The following is a 14,720-nucleotide window of genomic DNA, read 5'->3' as shown; positions in this document are numbered from 1 at the left end:
TTTGGTGATGTTTAAAGAAATTTGTGCTGCCCATCCCTAAACCATTAAGTTTTCTTGATCGCCTCTTACGACACCCACGAAAAGGAAGGGATAGTCCATTTTATACCAGGACCATACGACTAATTATTTAAAATTTATAATATTAATTCTCTTATAACCTTATTACAGTTTGCTAAGCGTAATACACTTGTTTATACCTCTATCCCACTCGTGTTTCTGCCTCCAAGCACTTTCATTATGAAGTGGCAATAAAATTACTAGGTACTAAGGCACCTTAGTTAATTCATGAAGGATATACTATGAGCGTTACAGTTATACTGTGATACCCGTGATCTTCAACTTACATGTCTATAGGCAATAGTTACTTCGTTGTGCACATCGACCGTTCGTTTGATCTATTTTACAAGTATGTTGTTAAATAAAGTGACGGCTTACGCGAAGCAATTTATTTTTTTGTAAATTTAAAAATGGAATGGTATCTCCTCCTGTGCTATCAACATATGCTGGCGAGGCACCAGTGAGAGATGATAAGTGAGGATGAAAGCAGGCCAATTAGCTCATTGTGACAAATTCCACAAAAAATTATCACGATTGTTTCCAAGGAGAATCGCGTATAAGTTGACCTTGATAAGATATATTGCTTGCAATATAATTATGTTACTAATAAATCAGCCAATAAGTACATATTTCTTTTATTTAAGTAACATCTCGGTATGATGTACAAAAAAGAAATTCTAATAAAATATACCTTACTCCATAGAAATAGCCACCATATTTCAACCATTCCCAGGTTAAAAAAATACAACAGCTGTCTGAAATATGTGTAGGTGAATATCATGTCATGAAACATGACCTAATAACCCTTCAAATGATACCAAAATTTTTAGAATAAATGTAGTACCTATACCATTTATTGGACATCGTAAATAACCCGTATCGCCAAATGAATACACATCGCAGCCATTTAAAAGTATACCCATTTGATAAAATGAAACAAAAATAAATAAAACCTTACAGCGCACAAAGCCAAAGCTTATTCATAACACATCGGATATTGGATCCAAAAAGAGGAATCGTATAATGGCGCGCCGTTATTCACCATTCCCTGGTGTAAATCAAACAAAAAGCCTGGTACATACATACTATAAGACAAATACCTAATCTTATATGTATTTGTTGTTTATCCGTAGACTTAGTAACGTACTCACATAGTGAGGATAAGTGAGTATAGGTAAAGTCCTTTCCCATGGGAGTTATAAGAGGCAATTTTATAATATTAAGTTACATATAAATAGTAAAATGTAAAAGAGTAGGATTGTACACATAAGTGTGTAAATATGTAATTTTGTATATGTTCTTTCTAGCTTATCTTATAGGGGAGGTAGGGGAGCATTGGGCAGTCGGGAGGTTTGGGCACCCCCTCATTTCTCCAAAACTTTCATAGATATTTTTTGTTTTCTACCACAGCACTATACTTTATTCACTAGCAACACCGCTTATCTAAAGTGTCAGCTGTCATTTCACTTGGTTGTCAAGTTACATGCGCGTAACGGTTTGCTGCGTACAGAAGTAAATATTTTATTTGTGATTTGATGTAACTTATCAAAGAAATCTGCAAGAACGTGTAAGTATCTGTGTTATCTTTTTCTTTTGTGTTTAATGAATATTATATTTGCCTGTAAATTAGGTTTCTACATTTGATAAAAATAATCTTATTCTAATCTATTTGAAAAGTGAGGTTATGGGGAGCATTGGGCACGCAGGTAGGAGGGAGGTTTGGGCATGTTTGGCTCTGTTTTTAGTGTATTTTGGTGTCTTTTTGCTATGCCTATTGGATTGAGTGGTTAATCATTTCTTTTTAGGACAATGCCGTTTTCATTTAAAAAGAAAAATAAGCGACGTGAAATCCCTAAAGATATTATTTTGCGCGCATTGGAAGAAGTTTCCAAAGGTGCTAAAATTAAAAGTACTGCGAATAAATATGACATACCAAGATCTAACCTTCAAAGGTATATCAAGCAGGGTGGTGTCGTAAAAGATAATTCTTGTAAATTTATATCGTCTCAAATATTCACAAAAGATGAAGAAGAGAAAATTTCGGAATATCTTGTAACATCTTTTAAACTAAACCATGGACTATCAAAACTGAAAACACGCGAATTGGTTTATGAATACGCCACTGCCATTAAAAAGAAAATACCAGATAACTGGACAGAGAAGAAACTTGCATCCAAAGACTGGATAAGGGGATTTTTTAAAAGACAGCCTCAACTTTCGATAAGGACACCAGAGGCTACCAGTCTGTCACGGGCCACAAGCTTCAATAAGACAAATGTCGGAAATTTTTTTGAAAATCTTAAAACTGTGTATGAACGGCATCGCTTCGGCCCTGAGTCTATTTACAATATAGACGAAACTGGATTATCAACGGTGCAACGAACCCAGAAAGTGATTGCTCTCAGAGGCACTAAGCAAGTTGGGCAAGTAACGTCAGCTGAAAGAGGGACGCTTGTAACGGTTTGCTGCGGTATTAATGCATTGGGTAACTCAATACCACCATTTTTCATATTCCCACGGGTTAATTTCAAAACATATATGCTAAATGATGCCCCTGTTGGTTCAGATGGAGCAGCACATCCTTCAGGGTGGATGACATCACCAAATTTTTTAAAATATATTCACCATTTCGCCAAACACGCAAAACCAACGCCTTCATCGCCAGTTCTTTTGCTGCTGGACAATCATGAGAGCCATATTTCAGTACCAGTTCTCGATTTTTGCAAACAATCAGGCATTGTTTTAATGACTTTCCCACCACACTGCAGCCATAAACTGCAACCTCTAGACCTGACTGTCTATGGACCACTGAAAACTTATTATAACACTGCTGTAACAGATTGGATGGTAAGCAATCCGGCCAAAACAGTAACAATTTATGAAATACCAAAATTAGCAGCAAAAGCCATTCCACTAGCATTCAAGTTGCAGAATATTCAAAGTGGATTTGAAAAATCTGGCATATGGCCATTGAATTCAAATATTTTCTCCGATGAAGATTTCGCTTGTTCTTTTATAACTGATCGCTGCTTGTCGGAAGAGGGTAATGTTCCTTCAGAACAATCTATTTCAGACCAACCTGTCACTGAACAGCCTTCAACAGGGGAAAATCAGAGTCTAGAGGATCGTACAAGTTCAAATGTGGAAGTCATTGGGCCATCTCAACTGGAATCTCCCTCTACAAGTCAAATTAGTGGCACTGTCAATGTAACACCTGATGTAGTAAGACCGTATCCGAAGGCCGGCCCCAGGAAATTGCAGGGTATGAAACGGAAGAAGGGAAAAACTAGAATATTGACGGACACACCCGAGAAAAGACTTATAGAAATGGAAGAAGAAGAAAGACAAAGAAAAAATAAGATCAAAGAGCTCAACAAAAATAGAAAATGCTTCAAAAATACAGGACAGAAAAAAATTCCGAAACTTGCTGATGAATTTACTTCCAAACTAGAGAAAAACAGGAAAATTAGCAGCGATGATGAAATAGAAAATGTTTCAGTTTCTGACGAAATCGTTGTTGAATCGGAAGATTTTGATGAAGACGATGTGATCGTTCTGGATAGAAATTTCCAGATCAATAACTTTGTATTAGTGAAATTTGACACCAAAAAAACTGTCTACCATTATGTTGGAATAATCGAAGATGTTAATCAGACGATGGCAACTGTAAAATTTATGAGAGTGAGTAAGTTAAGAAATACTTTTATATTTCCTGACATCGAGGACGTAGCCAGTGTCCTCCTGGAGGATATAAAGACAAAATTGCCTACACCAACGACATGGATGAAACGTGGCAGCTTAAAATATAAATTTGACAAGCCTCTATGGATCATACCAAATATAAGATAAGTTTAATTAAGTCTAACATCGTGCAGTACTGATTCTAAGTCACATTGTTAAATTTTTCTAAAATCTATGATAAGAAAAAATGTTTGTATTACAATTTTTTATAGTAATGTTATATAATACTTAAGCCTAGTAGTATAGTAAAATTTCGTGCATATTAAATACAGTGCCCAAACCTCCCTACATGGGTGCCCAAACCTCCCGACCGCCGGGAGGTTTGGGCACTTTGGACATGTGTTCGAAGATCTCTTGTAACTTTGAAACTAATTACAATATTGAAACTTTTCTTAATAATAATTACTACCAAATATGTGTGCTCCCTATATTAGGAATAAAATTTTGATTATGATAAAAAATAACAGTTTTATTAACATTTATGTAAAAAAGTGCCCAATGCTCCCCTACCTCCCCTACATATTCAGGTATTACACGCGTAACTCTAACCAATTACGATAACTTAAAACTTCAAAACGCGAAAACAGATTTTTTGTTCATAGCTCCCGACAATGACTTTCCTCTTAACAATAACAGGCTTATATCGCTATAACATCTTATATTTTACTGATTCGTATGTCTTTTCTTCTTTACATTACTAATCTATGTATTAATAACTAAAATATTCTTACAGAAAATTCTTTCAAAATTTTTTAATGAGCCAGTTATCAGTCCTTCACAGTGTTAGCCATGATACGTGACATTTTGTGGTCGACATTTTTTTCTCTTTATGCTTTTACCGGAACTTTTTCATATTTAAAGAATTTACACCAGAAATATAAGTAGCATGAAAACAGACGCAACTTTGTTCATTTAATATTCCACTTTTTCCTTTTAGAAGAATTCACACCAACAATTTAATATAAGTAGAACATAAGTAGTAGTACAATCCATGTTCTTCTTCTTCCTGTGACAACCTCACATAATATTGGGGGAAGGGATTGTTAGTAATGGAGTCTAACAATATACCCTATCAGGTCAACGTCCATGCTCCCTGGAAAGCATTGTAATTAATTCTGATCCAATTCATCACGATGGGCCTCACTGATGCCTCGCCAGCATATACCGATAACGCCGCCAGGGACACCATTTAATTTCCATAGTATATAATTCCTCATATAATATAAGTCCTCATATTATATTTACTATATATTTTTCAGATCATAACATACACTATTTGCTAACATACTTATACATAATATATATTCATATATCATGTATAAAACACTACATACAATATTGTGTATATTACATAAACACAAGATATAAATAAATTATTGTACATTTACTAATCTTATTTTGTCACTATCTATTTTCTTCTATTTTAATCTTAACTAATATTTAAAGTACTTACTTATTAACTTAATATAATTATTTCGTGTTAGAAATAACGGAAATGAGGATTCTTAGTTTCCGTTGCTTCCACTTCGAATTTTAGACTATTATACTCGCAATTACGTAGCAAACAAGTATACTCGGTACTAACACCTGCAAGATTTAATATAATGGAGAATAAAGGAAACGATTCTACATAAAATGAACATGAATAGACAGAGGGAATACGCAATACCTGCTCGAAATACCGTGTTTAATCGACATATACCCGAATTGCTTGGAACAGGTATTAAGCAAAACCATTCTTGCCTTATTCGTAATACGGGATCTGATACACGTCTGTTAATTACACGTGCATATTAAACACAACATACCTATGTATTCACATTGTTGGTTATCATCTATTTTCGTACTCGGTTTCTAACGAGGAAGACTGAAAGATACACAAAATGATATACAGATACGTCACGCTTATCACACATTGGGGTAGATAGAGACAATAGAGTGTTTGCTCCACGTTCATGAATCTATTTTAATATAGAACTGTGTGTTCAAAAGGTAATAATACAAATAATCAATAATGATAATATATAAATATATATATATATATATATATATATATATATATATATATATATATATATATATATATATATATATATATTAAGCTAGGATTCGATTTATCTATGCACCAGATTTCATTAAAATGTCTTTTGCCATTTAGGCTCGTTTGAGTAACAAATAACTGAAGATCATTCCAAACATTTCACTAGTTGATTGCAGATAGTTCTACTGAAGAACTTGGTTTTTATAAGAACGGGTTTCATAAAATTTCTAGAATAATTAAAAAAAAAAATTAATCTGCAGAAAAAACATGTTCAGCTCGACAGCGAAACATGTTCTAACTAACTAGATAGTTAGTATGGAAATTTCAATATTTTTTCATTCAATGTTATCTTGATGCATATTATTTTGATTTCATTCTGTATAATCCAATTTGTATCTACTAATAACAATATGTAAATACCTATATAAAAACGGGAGATTAATAAATTTACTGTGTTGTTTCCGACAATTGTTTCGACTTCTTCAGGGGGCATTTAACGATTTGCGTCACAGCGTCTCGCCTCGCACTGCGGGCTGCAGCTCCCATAGTCCGTGATGACGTCAGTGCGGGCGGGGCTGGGGGCGGAGATCGCGGTGGCCGGAGATACTGGTGTTGTCGGAGATGAGTAGCTGGATCTCGTTTAGTTATTGTTGACTCTGAAGGACTCTCTTCTTCGCTGCTAATCTCTTCTGAGTTGTTCAACACAGTCTGACACGCAAAACTCACTATATCTTTTTTCAACAATTCATTTAGTGTTCTCCGGCATCCAAAGTAAACTCCACCCTGTCTTTATTGAAATTAGTGTGACGACTCATTTAATCTCTCGTTTTTACATAGACATTGAAAAAAAAAGGGCATAAGTTTTAAAAACAATATGTAAATACATTCTATATACAAACTGTATTTTACAGCAAATTAAAAACTACTCTAAAAATGTAATTTGTAAATTACATACTACCTGCACATTTCCATAAATTTCTCCGTGCAAGTACGTACATAACCGTACAAAGATTCCGCTGTAAAAGCATTTCTATTACGAATAGCTAATGCCACTATGGTAAAATAGCTAGTTCGATACTTGTGTTGGCGCCCGTACCCATAGCATGGGGCAAATGGCGTAAATCAAAGTTAGTAACGGCGTATTCTAGGGAAACGGTTTACTAATCCACTGCACGCAAACCGATATTTTACCAGCCTTCCTCTATACATTACGTTACGGTAGGTATAATTTAGGTATTCTTGAAACCACACACACCCATTACCGTATTTTAGAGAACCGCCGATTTCACATTTTCGACGAAATCACCGTATTCCGCATAGGTGGGTAGGCAACTAGGCATTGCTTTTCCGGAATCCGACACATCTGGGAGCCTACTATTCTATCCATAATGATCTTGTATTGGTTTTCATCTTATAAAATAATTCTTTTTCTTTACACCGTGACAATTTTTATTACTTATTTTATTACCTTTAGTGTCGTATGCCCGGATTCTATATCAACATAATCTACCAAGATAGCAAAAAATCTTACGAAGTCCAAATGTAATGTAATGTATCAACATAAAATAGTAATAACATGAACCTTCTTACAAAAAGGAACCTCACGCGGTCTATGTTTTCAGCATGATCACTTACATTAAAACAAATTGATGCAAGCCGTGTCTTGTGGTACGCCTGAGTAAATGTTTACACAAATTTAAGTTCGCGGACTTGTTTATTTACACGTTTATCATCTTACAAGTCTTCTGTAATCTAAAAGTTCTGTTAAAGAGTTTTAATGTATTTACTTAGGACAAGAAGTTTCAACTCAAGTACTTATGTAAAGGTGGCGAACCTTCAACTTCATCATATTTGTTCAATGTATCTTTGTGAAACTAAACTGCAAATAGAGCGATGAAATATTTTCATCATATTTGTATAAGCACAGATTACAGATAAGAAATTGATATAACAATTAAACCAGCCATAGTGAACATGCCACTGGAAGCTTTTCGTAGAGGAAATGTGCAATGAAAAAATTACAGTGTTTTGTCACTGTGTTTCAAATTCAGAAATTAGTGCAAAAGAAAAGGACAAAACACTTCAATAGTTAAAATAGGTTTATGACAAGTTTGACGTTTTTATGAATAAGGGGAGTAACTTCCAAACTTTTTAACTAATCTGATTTGATGGAAAATGGCAAACATCATCTGTAGACATCATAAGTGTACTGTGGTGCCCATGGTACAACCTCATTTCTTTCCATGATTTAAAAAATGTTTTTAAATGTTTTAAAAGCATTATATATTAAATTAGGATAAGTCAGAGCATCTTCATACAAACCAATTTAGCCGTTCAAGCATGATTAACAATCAAACATTTATTTATTTAACTTTAATACACCTAGAAAGCAGACTTAACACCATATAGCCTTATATCTACCAGTTGACTGTAGACAGGAATATTCGTCTTTATAATATTAGCAAGAAACAGGATTTACAATTTAGCTTTAACTTTTACAAATCCCATCACTAGATTCTGGATTTTTCAACGTATAAGGTATGATACGTTAAAAAATTCTGGAACATTTCTTGAAAGTTTTCCACTATCAATGTTTGAACGAAAATAATTGCGTGTCTTGACATAGGTTACACATCACATATGACAGTGTCCATTGGTTTCCGTGAGCTATATGCTGACGTTTGCAGACATTCTGTCAACGAACCATACATTGTTGTACCGTAGTGTAATAACAATTACTAGGTCTCATCTGTTTTAAAGGGTGCTGTAGAGCCTCAGTCAACCGTCCCTATCCCTTTGTCAACATAAATTTATCGCTGTTGAAATTCAAACGCTTTTGTGAACTGAAATATTTCATCCAGGCTATGAACGGTAAGGTACTATACTTTTTAACTTATCACTAATAATTCATCTACACTATATTACATTATACTATTGGTCCACCGACTGGTCTATAAGTTAGGTATAATTAGCATAATTCAAATATAAAACCAAATTTTTAACCGATTTCAAAAAAGAATAGTTTCAGTTTGATAGTGTTTCAAATATAAAAACCATAGATTAAAAATACCTACGTATCTTGGTACCAGTGGTCCTAAATAAAACAGTTATCAAATAATGTATATGTTATGTTTTTTCAGTCAGTTAAAAATTAAAATGTTGCTCTTATTATTAAAAAGAATTTGTAAAAGAAAAAAATCTTAAATGATAATCCATTCAATTGATTGTCTCTGTTATCCATTCCATTCTATTGTCAATATAAAAAATCTTCATTTTATACATCTGCCTGTTTGCTCACTCAATTCTTCTGAACCACGTTATGTGTATAAGTATAATACATCCCAAGTAAACATTTTTATATGTAGATAAATCAATGATTAATGTTTTTTAATCAAGTTGTCTAAAAATGTATGTTCATGGCTCATTAGTAAATTAGAGCCGTGTGTAGTTGGAGCGGGTCATTATTTAGATAAATAATTGTAAACATTATGCTCAGTGTATTTTCTGCAGTTTAGAATATCAAACAAACTGTCTGTTTACATACAAATTGCCCGTTTGTCTCTGATCAGCACCATGTATATCTGAGAATAATATACAGTGACGCCCGTGCTACTATTCTATTACTTTGCCATTCCTAAGGACTATGGTGAAATGCCTCTTTACCATGTAATTTTAATTTGGGTAACTATATTTATTAGTTGCAATAATCAATATAGTTTTATTATAGCTTGAATTACATCAAAATAATCAAAATTACAGATCTCCTCTCTAATTGATAAGAATTTTTTTAATAAAATGGGTAGTTAACTTATGATCATGGTCCATCAGATACTGTTTTAGTTTGTGGATACGTTATTTAGTTTTGAAGTGTCCCTTCAATTATTTGTCTTTGCTTTGAAATTACCGGCATCTATATGAAGACAAATAACATGGAATATTATAGAATATACACAAATACATCCTTTATAACTACTTGTGTTATCGGTAAACAATTAATTATGCGCCATTAATTTATTGATGTCCAAACGACCCAGTCCAGCTTCGCCCGAACACGACTTGGTTTTTATAGCGCGCTCGGTGCAAACTTTTACGACTTGATTCACTATTATGGTCAATGCTTAATATGCTCGAATGAGCGTCTACTATTTCTTAATGTTTACTGCTACTATTTGACCTAGACTAACCTACCATGATCCTATTAATATTGAACTATTATTTCTCAACCTGAGTTACGACTGAGTATTCACTATTACAGGTAATCGTAATGTGTGCTATAAATAAGAAATTACGTTGTTTATACAACATAAATAAATACTTTCAATTTAAGTAAGCAAATTTCATTTCCATTTAGTCGCCCCCTCTTTTTACAGGTTCAGATGCGGAGCCTGTCTGGAAACTGCAAGATCCTGGTTTTGATCAAGGCTACGGATCTGAGCGATCTCCAGAAGATGACTACGTCCCACCCATAGTTCCACCAATCTCCCTCGAAGCATACGAAGCCGAGCTCCGTACTGTCTATCCCTTTATCAATGATGGTAAGTCAATTCAAGTCTTTTTTTTTCAATTGATACATTCCCTAATATACACTGCTATAGTAGCTGTACATTTACTATAAGATTAAATACTAGGAGAACAGAACCATGTTAGAAGTATTAACATTATGTGGTCTCGTTAGTCGTACTTTGGCTTTAAGATGACTAAAGAACATAATATTTTAGTTCAGAAAAGAAGATAATATGATCAGTGAAGTGAGAAATATACCTAATAAAATACATAATACCTGTTAATATTATATAAAAGTCTTCCTTGCTTTAAACAAAACGAATCTTTAGTTGATTCTAAGTCATGAATTTGTCTCCAAAGCGTTTATTGCTGTTATTATAATATCATATTAAATAAGCTAGCGTTACGGGAAAATCTGGAATATATGAACCATATTGTGCTCTTGACACAAATACAAAACAAAAGAAAAAAATGTTTACCCATTAACCCGGGAGTCATCTTTATCATAAGGATATTTTTCCCCATCAGAAAAATCACCTCTTCCTCCATGAAGAATTTCCCATTAATCTCTTTCCTTCTTTATTAGAATCTGTATGGGTAGAAAGATAGCTACGTTTTTGCTCATTAAATAAGGAACATAGGTACAATTACTTCTCTAGCTAGACTACTGGGTAATTTAAGGTTTTCCTTAAGTTACATTAATATATTATGTTTTATTTCCCTAGACACCTATCATCAACAGTCATTTAGTTATACTACAAAATAATCAAGAAGTTTTCATAAATGAATTTGTCATTTAATTTTTATTTCTTACATAATTTCGCCAGAGGCATGGTCAAAGCGACCTACTCGATAACTTCTAAACGGATTCAAAAAGTTGCGAACAATTGACATCTTGTTGTGTCAAGTGCCCTCTTGTCACTACAAACTTTTTAAAACGCCTGACGTAATCATTATTAAACTACAACTATGTATATAAAAATTAATGCTACTTTTCCTACCTATCCAAACCAAATGTTGGGGCTTTATTCGGACTATTTAGTTGATGGTTTATGTGAAGTTTGCACAAAATCGGTCAAGCGGTTCTTCATCACAATTTTTGTAACAAATGAATTAAATAAATGGCAGAACATTTTGTTAATGGGGATTTTTGTGTAAAATTTAAACTTTTTTTAAAATGGGGATATACATAGCATGTTGTTATGTCATTTATGCGGTCATTTCATTTTGGACGTGATTCGATTAAAGCAAATTATCAGCGATAATTATTGCTTTGTGTTTATATTTTTAAACATATTGTTGAGTGTATTCATACAAACGGTGAGTCTTGAATTGTTCAAATGTATACTATATATATGTGTGTGGTTCTTTGATTATATTATTGCGAAATATTAATCCACCAAAACTGTGTAATGGCACCAGACTGACAGTGAAATAGTTATTGCCAAATTCGATTGAAGCTACGATTTTAACTGATAAATCAAAAGGAGAAGTTTGTTTGATACCGCGTATTGATGCCATTTTAAAACAAACGATTACAATATCCTATGCGTTTATTATTTACGATGTCATTAACAAGGCCCAAGGGCAAGTACTTAACGTTTGTGGTGTAAATTAGGAGGAATCATGTTTTTCACATGGCCAACTTTATATTGCCTGTTCCCGAGTCGGTACCCCCAGCCATTTTTTTTTGAATTAAGTTTTAAAATAGCTAGCATAAATAATAAATAATCTTTATTTCACTCCTTGTTACAATATAGTTTGAAGTCCCTAACTCCCGAGGTAGGTATGAAAAAACCTGTGTTTCAGGAGTTAGTGCCCTCTTCCATATGTTGTTGTTTTACATTTTTAGTGAAACAATATGAAACAGAGAAGTATCAAGTAGTAGCAATTAATAAAATATATTTTTGTATGAATAAATGAATTTCTTGTTAATTTTTTTTTCATTTCACTTTATACGTAGCGAAGCACGTACTGGGCCGCTAGTAATATATAAAAACCTTTCTCATAATTACCAATCTTATTTTTCGATATTTTGTACATTTTTTGTACGAATAAGGTGGCAAACAAGCATACGGCCCACCATGATGGACGCGATTACCATTGCCTATGAACGCCTGCAATACCAGGAGGTAACTGAAAAAATTGTCTTAGAAAAAACTTAGAAAATATTATATTATCTGTTAAATTTACTATCTATTTTGCAAATTTAAAATTTCTACTCTAGAATATAGTTTCCTACAATTGTTCATTTTACAAACAATATCAGTTTCCTATTCCAGTCCGTTCTCAAGATAAGCATCGTGGGCACGCAGCAATCTGTCCCGCGACTCTCCGATATTTATCTCGGCATGTGAAATGCAAGCGAATTTACCTTATTCACGCGAGAGTTCAAATATAGCTTTTCAGAATGGATAGTGCCTCAAAACATCCGACAAACAGTTGTTCCGCAAATGTTTATGTCGTGCCAGTATTAACTTTCTTCAAACTACTGCTTGTTGCCTAACAAACATTTCCAAAACCATTTGTGTTTACTTCAATTATAAAATCTTCAGAGTCAATTTTAAAACATATAATAATATGTAAGTGCAGGTTTTATTAATAGTATTTTTATTATGGAATCTATCGAAGCATCGAAGTACTTTAAGGTATAATTGTTAAATTTGCTAAAAATTCTAATGCTAATCTTTACTTGTTTTCTTACAAAATTCTAATTGTTTAATATCATAATTCAAGAATGCTAAATGTATATGTACATTAATTAATTCAAAGAATTTTAATACTTACATAAAACATACATTACTATGCAAATGTCAATGTCTATATACTACACATTAGTCAATTGATAATTGATCTATTAGCCAATCAACAATAAATCAAACATTGTAATACCAATAAAACCTAAATATATTGACATTGATTAAACAGCTAATGCTCTCAGTATTACAGGTCTCCTATTTAATGAATGTTATATAAATTTATCTTTAACTCATTTCCCCTTTATATAAGGTCGCCTCTTCGAATGTTCGGTTCCAGTATGCTTTCTCTTAGAAATGTAAAAAGTAACAATTAATGAAATCTGAAATCTTTTAAATTATAACTATGAGATTTTTAGTCATATTAATTTTATTAGTTTTGTTAATTTTGCATTTTTTATTAATGGTTCAATAATAATTTAATAATATTTTTTCTTTCAAACTCAGTACTCGAAATATCTTTTATTTAAGTTAATTATTTAACACAGCGGACATTTAGATAATAACCGTACTCGAATGGACCAAATCATATTAAACTGAATTGAATCTGAATAAAAATCACCTGTTCCAAAGCTGTGCTAATTCAATTTCCTAAAGGAATATTGGTGATATCGGTCCAAAATCGAATACCGTTAAAATTTCCGATGTTGTATTAACAGGATATTGGGCAGAAACGTGGTTCGAATCCATTAACAGACACCATTAACTTTTTAATTAACGTTGTCCTTTGCTAAGTGCCATAGGAAAGCAAATGACCATTAATTATAGATCAGTTAATATTCCATGGCTGTCTACATCTGCCTTCCAATGACCAGATATTAAAATCAATAGTTTAGAATTTTTAAAAATTTACATATTACGTAGAATAAATTAAAACTAGAAGTATGTAACAGTCATTCCTCTGCCACCGCTAAGTTTATAATCTCTAAATGGAAAAATAGAGTAATTTTATTAAAATGAAAAAAATTACAGATTTATAGAGACGTAAATATTACGTGACTAATCACTAGTCATATAAAATAGTTAAAAATATATTGCAAAAGTTTAGTACAGAATATCTCAATAATACAAAAGACGTAAGAAAATACCACAAATGTACAATAGATAAAACTGCTCGTAGATGTATCTTTACTTTTTGACTTTACCTATGTAAATCAGTACATAAAATATCTTGTGTGGTAACTTAGAATATAACCTACATCTCCCTGAATTTTCATTCAATTTTAATCAACTTCAAATTAAATTTCGATTAAATCCGTTCAATAGTTTTTACGTAAAAGAGTAACAAACATCCATCCATCAAACGAATAAAAAAACATATTAGTTTATACTTTGTATTACATTTAATTTATATGTAGGAAACATACAGAGGAAGATGTAATTGTTTACTTCTCGCCCTATAAAAGACTGGTTTAAATATAAATAATTTTTTAATGTTATAAATCCGAAAGTTTATAGAGACTGAAGGATGAATGCGTGTTTGACACTCCTTCACACAAATACTACTCGACCAATTTGAATAAAATTTAGTACACAGGTAGCTTATGTCCCAAATTAATACATAGGATACTTTATGTATACGCGGGTGAAGCAGCGAGATACAACTAGTAGTTATTAAATAT

At 32.6% G+C, this 14,720-nt stretch overlaps 2 protein-coding genes across 6 annotated transcripts in view; both read left to right on the top strand.

Annotated features, from left to right (window-relative positions):
- LOC113512452 (uncharacterized) overlaps nucleotides 1-14,720 on the top strand; it is a 140,763-nt gene that overhangs the window by 70,630 nt on the left and 55,413 nt on the right. For all 5 annotated transcript variants that reach the window (XM_026896342.3, XM_031907093.2, XM_031907092.2 and 2 more), the window contains exon 3: nucleotides 10,210-10,374. In XM_026896342.3, coding sequence (XP_026752143.3) covers nucleotides 10,210-10,374 — 165 coding nt within the window. The remainder of the gene's footprint in view (nucleotides 1-10,209; nucleotides 10,375-14,720) is intronic.
- Nucleotides 1,403-4,037, top strand: LOC128201849 (uncharacterized). Its single transcript, XM_052900040.1, has 2 exons — nucleotides 1,403-1,624; nucleotides 1,863-4,037. Exon 2 carries the CDS (start codon nucleotides 1,867-1,869, stop codon nucleotides 3,904-3,906), a length of 2,040 nt encoding a protein of 679 aa, XP_052756000.1. The 5' UTR covers nucleotides 1,403-1,624; nucleotides 1,863-1,866; the 3' UTR covers nucleotides 3,907-4,037.

Source organism: Galleria mellonella, unplaced genomic scaffold (assembly GCF_026898425.1).
Source record: "Galleria mellonella isolate WM207_F2 unplaced genomic scaffold, CSIRO_AGI_GalMel_v1 utg64, whole genome shotgun sequence".
Classification (NCBI taxonomy): domain Eukaryota; kingdom Metazoa; phylum Arthropoda; class Insecta; order Lepidoptera; family Pyralidae; genus Galleria; species Galleria mellonella.
Note: the sequence above shows the minus strand (reverse complement) of the source record. Positions and strands in the feature narration are given on the sequence as shown.